This window comes from Alternaria metachromatica (genome assembly GCF_023757995.1).
Source record: "Alternaria metachromatica strain BMP 0045 chromosome Unknown scaffold_3, whole genome shotgun sequence".
NCBI lineage: Eukaryota > Fungi > Ascomycota > Dothideomycetes > Pleosporales > Pleosporaceae > Alternaria > Alternaria metachromatica.
The window spans coordinates 1,641,165-1,649,021 of NW_026055494.1; the positions used below are offsets into that span (position 1 = coordinate 1,641,165).

General features: G+C 51.9%; 2 protein-coding genes across 2 annotated transcripts; one reads left to right on the top strand and one right to left on the bottom strand.

The window, feature by feature from the left end:
- Positions 1–647: 647 nt before the first annotated feature.
- On the bottom strand, positions 648–3,276 carry J4E83_002184 (uncharacterized protein; the record flags this gene model as incomplete). Its single annotated transcript, XM_049329134.1, has 5 exons — positions 648–1,744; positions 1,791–1,818; positions 1,869–2,016; positions 2,470–3,184; positions 3,237–3,276. The coding sequence occupies 5 exons, from the start codon at positions 3,274–3,276 to the stop codon at positions 648–650; spliced, it is 2,028 nt and encodes a 675-aa protein (XP_049192106.1).
- Positions 3,277–4,581: 1,305 nt separating this feature from the next.
- Positions 4,582–7,622, top strand: J4E83_002185 (uncharacterized protein; the record flags this gene model as incomplete). The annotated part of the gene is made up of 3 exons (XM_049329135.1): positions 4,582–4,780; positions 4,832–5,610; positions 5,661–7,622. The coding sequence occupies 3 exons, from the start codon at positions 4,582–4,584 to the stop codon at positions 7,620–7,622; spliced, it is 2,940 nt and encodes a 979-aa protein (XP_049192107.1).
- Between the last annotated feature and the right edge of the window lie 235 nt (positions 7,623–7,857).

Genomic DNA, 7,857 nt, shown 5'->3' on the forward strand with positions numbered 1-7,857 from the left:
ACCGAAAAGAAAACCTTGTGAAGAATGCCGCATGAGGAAGGAAGGATGAGGTGGCTACCCTCCTTGTTCCAAGATACAGAACAGAACAGCTTGAGTAACCCTACGGCAGATCGCAATGCCTGAGTACGGGAAGTCGCCATACCACAGGTATTGCTACTGTGCAGTCGAGATGCTGAAGCAGAAGTGTTGCGCATGTTGCAAAAAGGAGAGCAGGTGTAGTTCAATTTGATATGATGCGCGCGAACGCGGAGCAAGAAAGGGCTTGGTGTACAGTCCGCGAAATTCGCAAGTTGAGAATCGGAGTCAGTAAATGGTGGTGGAGAGAGAGAGGAGAGGGAGGGCAGACTACTTAAGACTGCGGGCAGGTGCGGGCGGGCTAAGGAGCGCACGGGCCACGTGTTTGCTCGAACCTGCCACCCTGCCTAGTCGTGAATTTACCGAGATATTTATACGCTCATCTTCACCTGCTATACACCGCCTTCACCTGTCGCTAATTTCGGGCGCAAGCGATATGACGCATCCTTCATTGTACTGAGATGTGTGCTGGAAGAGACCGATGTTCATTCACTTCAAGTTGCGTCACAGGTTGTAGTAAAATGATGATATTGATCGCGGCGTGATATGGATCATTTCTATTCTCTCGTCATCTACTCCAGATCTTTGTCCTTGCAGCCTTCCGGTGCGATAAGAGGATTGCATCTCGCAGCCAATCCTCCGGGAAGCCTGGCGACATAGTCCCAACCCCATCGACTGCTCATGCCCCAAGCTGGGAAATCGGTACTGACAATCTGCGCACCACTCTCGAAAGCTAAGTCCCTCATCTCTGTGGTGCGGTTCAAGATGGTATCGATGGGTATATCAGCACGTGTTCGGATCAAGTAGCCCTTCTTGACAAGACGCCGGATCTCTGCTGTGCCGTTGCCGCGCGGCTCATTGTATTTGATGAATGCAGCATCGGAAGATCCTTCGAGCGCATTGGTGAAGACAGTGCGGTTTTGTAGCGAGGGGGCGCCGGTTTTGTAGAGCTCGCGAGGCGAGTTCGGGTCACTGGGTTTTGGGTCGTTATCGAAGAAAAACAGAAGGCGGCCGCGAACATCCTTTAGCTTCGGCCAGCCTTGTTGCAAGATGGACTGCTCGAGGGTAAGACCACTCTTGCGCACGTCATCAGGGCGAATGAGTTGCTTCTTAGGAAATACAGAGAGGATCTCCGCGTCGACGTTCAAGAGGTGAGGGAGGGTCCAGTTTGTCGCTTCGCCAGGGCAGACACCGCCTAATGAACATGCCGGCGCATCGGTCTTGAGCTCGAGATCAATAGTGATAGGGACGTGTCTTGGATGTGCATCTGACCAACTCTTCAACTGCTTGAGACAGTCGATGAAGGTGTGGCAGACAGAATCGGGGTCGAAGTCCGTGACGTGGAACACCTTGATACCTGGCTTCTTCAGAATGTCACCATTGTAAGGAGTGGTGGCGTTTGTCAAGTTTGAGAGCGTCCATATGACAGGGGGATAGTACAGGCCGCCCTTTTCATCCGAATGTAAGTCGAGCTCGAAAGAGCGCACGGACTGGTACTCCAATTGATTGTCGAGCTCTGCGTGCGAGTAGTAGTAGTCTTCTGGAGACGGTACGTATTTCTCAAAGACTGGTCGCTCGGCGAGTGAGACTTCACGATGGTAGGAGTTGTGCGTTCCGATGACTTGAATATGGTTGAAACGGATGTCAGACTTGGATGCCAGTGCGCTTTCTATGTATTGTCAGCTTGGGCACCTCCGCGCAAGAAGACAACATACGAGCGAAGAGCATTACGCTCGCAGAAGCCTGATACCATTAGCATCCGTTCGTTCTCGCATGCCAGGAGTTATCCTTACCAATGATCCCAACATGTTGCTCTTTCCTTCTGAATTGAAGTCTGCGGTCAAGGTGAAGACGCACAAAGCAAACAAAAAGAGCGCGAGCAACAAGGCCCGACCTTTATACGCCATCGCACCCATGCTGTTCAGTGCGCAACGGCATGCACTAAAGCTCAGTTGTTGAAGTCGTTCCCGCCATGCGTCGCGTTGGCGTTAGCTCGTCGCGTGCGCTCATCGGGTCCCGCGATTGGTTCATCGCACCACGTGGGTTCAGTGCACCGGCTCGGAAATTTCTCAATGTAGAAGGTACAGATTCTGTAGGACCGTAAATCCGCACGTGCGTCACTTCGCGTTCGTGCGCGCTTCTGATGGAATAAAGACGCGTTGCAGTAGTTCGTTGCACGAAGCGATGACGCGGTGACAGGAGCTGCCAGGGGAAAAGCGGGGCAGGTCGCCTGTAACGGAAGGACCACCTTAACCATCAACAACATTGAAGGCCCCGGAAGATCTCATAGCGTGCTAAAATGCGCGAAAACCATTTCCCTGGAAAATCATCAATGTAGTATTTGTGCTTTGGATTACCACCGCACAAGAAGCTAACAGTCACTACCAACCATACTTCTGTCCATATCTGCCGACAAACCCTCCTACATCAGCATCTCTCTCGCCTTGCACAATCTGTAACAGTCCTAGCGCACTTGTCTCTGAACTCTCAAGGCCTTGTTCCTTCCTTTGCTCTTTGTCGTCTCCTATATCCGTCACCACATAGCCTGGGCAGTACGTCCAGACCTTGAAGCCATCTGGCTTGAGCTGGACGTACTGGTATGCCGTCAACATGTTGAGCGCAGCTTTAGTCATGCGATATCCGGGGTATTTAACCTGGGCGTAGGGAGAGCTGTGATCGGAGATCAAAGTGATGCTACCCATAGTAGAGGACACGTTGATGATGCGCGGATTGGATGAGCGCTTCATTGCGGGAATGAGAGCTTCTGTGAGGATGGTAGGGCCAAAGACGTTGGTTTCGAACGTGGTGCGCATCTGCTCTCGGTCTGGCCATGTGCCGTCTCTTTCGGGACATATACCAGCGTTGTTGATAAGCACATCGAGCTTGCTGAAGTCCTCCTCGATCTTCTTGGCAGCAGCTTTGATAGAATCGTCGTCATTGGCGTCGAGTTGCACCAGGGAGAGTGTGCCTTGGATGCCTGCTTTGGCTTGCACATCTTTCAAGACTGTTTCGCCTTTCGACATGTTGCGCGCGCCGATTATGACATGGTACTTTGGAGATGCAGAGGCAATATAAATGACGGTGTCTAGACCGATACCGTTGGTTGCTCCTACAGAGGCTATCAGTATGACGAGCTTGGTAAACGTCCGGAGGGCTGGTACCTGTTACGAGCACGACCTCCTTGTCTGGGTTCGAGGACATAATTATTTTGAATCGATTAGATTGTGGTAACGGATGATATGCAGATTTTCGACTGAAGTAGAGGAGATGGATTTTGTGATACTCAAGCTGGAGTGGAAGGCGGGCGAATTTATATCTTGCCAGCGATTCAGCACAACATGAACGGGTCTTACGGATGTCCACCAAGCATAATCCACGACGAATAGAGTACGGTCTGGAACTTGCTATAGACCAAATAGGTAATTGTAACATCAGAAACCCCGTAGATCGAGAAGGAGCTCCGGCCCGATCCGGAGTTAGTTGTCTAACTCCGATTCGCGCGGCCTGATGAAGTAATGCTAACGCCCCACAAAGACATGCTATGTATGAAGACTTACTCATGTCAATCGTATATACGAACGCGCGAATAGTAAATCGCTGCATGATCAGATCTGAGGACTGAGTGTATGGATGACTACATCGCAGGCTGCACTTAACGCATAAATCCGAGAGGCGCTTTCCGTTTAGAACACCGAGCCAGATCCCATGCATGGTGGACGCGAAGGTGTGACGCTGAATAGCATGACTCACGAAGAACAGGTAGGAGTTGCCAGAGCATACCATGATCGGTGTCCTCATAGGTTGTACGCAATTTCCAAGTGTTGATCGTATCGATGTTGTGCACCCCAGTATGCCTTCGCCGGTTCACTTGTGGCATCCAATTCTGACCTGCACCGCTTTTCCTGAGCGAGGAACTAAACCTGTGCCAGAGGTACCCCAAAACCTACGAAAGCCGTGTATTACATGTTGGTTAAAGCCGTGATATTCCAATCTGCACTCGACTGGCTTCTCTTTTGCAGCCTAGTTAATGGTGTTGAAAATGCTTGTGACCGTTTCGAACACTCGAGGACGTGCTCGTAGTCTGGAAGCAATGAAGACGGATTTTACAATATCTTCTCAGCAGTGAGTCGAGACCTGCGCCAGTACGACTCGACTTTGCACGGCCTTTGAAAGAGTATGCAGGTTTCGTAAGACTCAACCTACTAAGCAACCATGAGGATGGTAAGCCTGACTGCTTGAGACGAAGTCTGGGTAGATGTGGTTGGTTGGCACTTCTGTCCTCGCGAAAATTCCTTTGGTACAATGCCAGTACTTAGGACGCAGGGCAAAAAGGGGGTAATTGAGCATGTCGGAGGACGCGTGGGGTAACAAATCTTGAGATTAGCGCGGCGCGACACGACGTCATGGCGGCTCAACCCACCAGACGTCTCAACGCGCCTAGAAGCGACCTGATGTCGCACTCTGTCGAATCACTCAGCCCTGAACGCGCATAGCGCCGCCGACAAGATGCCCTCCCTTGTGCGCAAGCTGCTCATCTTCGCCGCCGTCGACGGTCTCATCCTCCAGCCGTCCCCGCCCCGCAACCATCCGCCCGCGACGCAGCAGGCCATCAAGGTCGACTACAAGGGCAATGTCGACCCCCTGTTGAAAGACAGGCGCGAAGAAGATACGGCGCCCGTGTCTGTGGAAGCGCATGGCATTATCGGTACGCGCGCAATCATTGGCGCATTGCGGCACAAGCTGACGCTACTCTAAGGACTACTCAAAGTGGCTACTTCGTACTTCCTGATATCCATATCCGACCGCGAACAGGTGGCGCTTGTACGCGGCAAGCCCATCTACAAAATCACCGATGTCGCCCTCATCCCCCTCTCCTCGCAAGCCGACGCCGACAAGGCCATCGCAGCCACGCGTGACCATCTGAAGCGCCGCAACCGGGCGCCTGGCCTGGAAGACGACGATAGCGATAGCGATAGTGAGGATGGCGCGCCCAGTGTGACCGACTCGCTTGTAGAGGACTCATCGTCCACACCAAGCGAGGTCAAGGATTCGGTCACCGGACAAAAAGGCAGTGCGCAGCGCAAGACAAGTGTGGCCGAAGACGTTATACAAAGAAAAGGTGTATATGGAAGATTCGCTAACAAGTGGTTCTCGCGCAAGGGTTGGAGTGCTGACAACAGGCGTCTGCAAGGGCTGAGCTCAGAAGAGAACCTGGCGGCAAAGAACGTGCCGCAGAACGTTGACTCGGGAGTGCCCAAGGAAGAAGAACAACCCAAGAGCGAGTCTAAGCCAGATGCCATCCCTACAGATGACAAGGACATTTCGGAACCAGTCAGCCCAGAAGCTATTCCCAAGGCCCTGGGCGGCGAGAAGGACGCAGCCACTGTAGCACTCTTACCAAAGATTCTGCAGACCACCAAAATGTACTTTTCATCAGGCAACTTCTTCTTCTCATACGACTATGACATCTCACACGGTATTGGCCAGCAGCAAGCAAGTTCTAGTGTCGCCCTGTTTAAACAATTCGATCCTTTGGTCAGTTTACACCTTGCCCATGTAACGGACGATTGCTCACCAGTATCTAGTTCTTCTGGAATCAGCACATCATCGCACCTTTCATTGAAGCGGGCCAGCATGCTTTTGTGCTCCCCGTAATGCAAGGCTTCGTTGGTCAACGACCTTTCACGATCAAGACAGCTGATGGCCAGTCGAACAGTCTTGTAGTCGACCCGAGTGCCACCCCAGATGACATCCAGCTCCAGTCCTGGCATGAAAAGCAGAAAGAGGACTCACAGTCCAATACGGAAGCCAGTGGCGAAGCATCTGATCCCGATGCCTCTCTCGTGGACGGCAAAGACTTCCTGTTGACGCTCATCTCGCGACGTTCTATCAAGCGAGCTGGGCTTCGTTACCTGCGACGGGGCACAGATGACGAGGGCTGTACCGCGAATAGCGTCGAGACGGAACAGATCCTATCCAACCCGGCTTTTAGCACGACGCAAGACAAGATTTTCTCTTTCACACAGATTCGAGGCTCAATTCCCCTGTTCTTCTCTCAATCGCCCTACAGCCTTAAACCACAAGTCTCTACTTGGGGATCGTTTGAGACTAACGCTCGCGCTTTCAAGAAGCACTTTGCCGATCTATCTTCACGCTATGGCGAAATATACTGTGACTCGCTCATAGACAAACACGGTACTGAGGCGAAGATTGGTGAGCTTTATGAACAGCATGCGAAGTCGCTCAATGAGAATGGCGGGATGGACGGGAAAGGCAAGCAGCTGGGTTTCGAATGGTTCGACTTCCACAACGTGTGCCGCGGTATGCGCTTTGAAAACGTCTCGAAGCTGATGGATTCAATCGAACCTTTCATGAAATCTTCTGGATGGGTGGAGATCTTAGGAAATCAAGTACAGCAGAAGCAGTCAGGCGTCTTGCGTACAAACTGCATGGACTGTCTGGACCGCACCAACGTTGTTCAATCTGCGTGCGCTAGGACCGCTCTTGAAGCACAACTGTCAATGGGCAGTTACAGCATCGATCTCCAGAACGACCCCAGTACATCGTGGTTCAACACACTCTGGGCTGACAATGGCGATGCCATATCTCGGCAGTATGCTGGCACTGCTGCGCTAAAGGGCGACTTTACGCGTACCCGGAAGCGGCAGATAACTGGTGCGCTTACCGATTTCGGACTGACACTCACGAGATATTACAACAACATCGTGAACGACTACTTTGCTCAGGCAGTCATCGACTACCTTCTCGGTCGCGCTACGGATACCATCTTCGCGGAATTCGAAGCCGACATGAAGAGCTCAGATTACTTTATCGATGTACGCAAAGTGCGGCAGCAGGCCATTGAACGTTCTGCTGGCATCGTGATTGAGGATCGCGACGAAGACCTGGTACATGGCTGGACGTTGAGCGTACCCACTGCTGTTAACCAGGTCAAGACTGCTACATTTGAAGAAGCAGTCCTTCTACTAACAGAAAAGGCCTTGTACTTCTGCCGTCTCGACTGGGGAACAGAGAAAGTACGCGAGTTCGAGCGCATCGCCTTGGAGAACGTGCAAGGCCTCATGCGAGGTGTGTACGTTACGTCCACACTGGCGCAACGACACACCGACACAGACAAGAACGTTGGTCTCATCATACGATATCGAGCCGATACCAAGGGCGAGCTAGTACGGCGCAATACAAGGGCTCTAGATTCCGGAGCCGCCAGCGATGAGCAACGCAAAGACGACGCCAAGAAAGACCAGAAGCAGGATACTGCGGGCCGCTTCCTAGCGTTCAAAGCGCTTCCACCGAGAAGCAGCGTTCCGTCATCCCCTGGCGACAACCCTGACAATGAAGGCGAGGTTGTCAAATCGGTATGCGATGAGATTGTGAGGATCGCCAATGAGATGAAGAAGGGCGGCAGGGATGAAGACAGGACACTGAAAGTAGAGGAAAAGGATATAATCAGCCTTGTGGACGCGAAGAAGAGTACCGGCTACCTGGAACAGTTTGAGTATTCCTTGAAGAAGCTTGTTTGGGGCTAAGCCCGGTCTGATACTGGCCATGTATAATGTCTTGTCGTTTCTCATTGTATCTTGTTCAGGAAGCCGTACATAAAGCTTTGGAAAGATGCTCGTATCATGCAATACAGTCATCCTGTAGATAGTTACGTTTTCACCATACGGTGTGTCTGAATCGTGGACTTGCCTTGATTGGGGTATAATCTCCTTGATCCCTATACTTCCCGATGGTCTCGGACGGTCACATCAAGAACAGCGG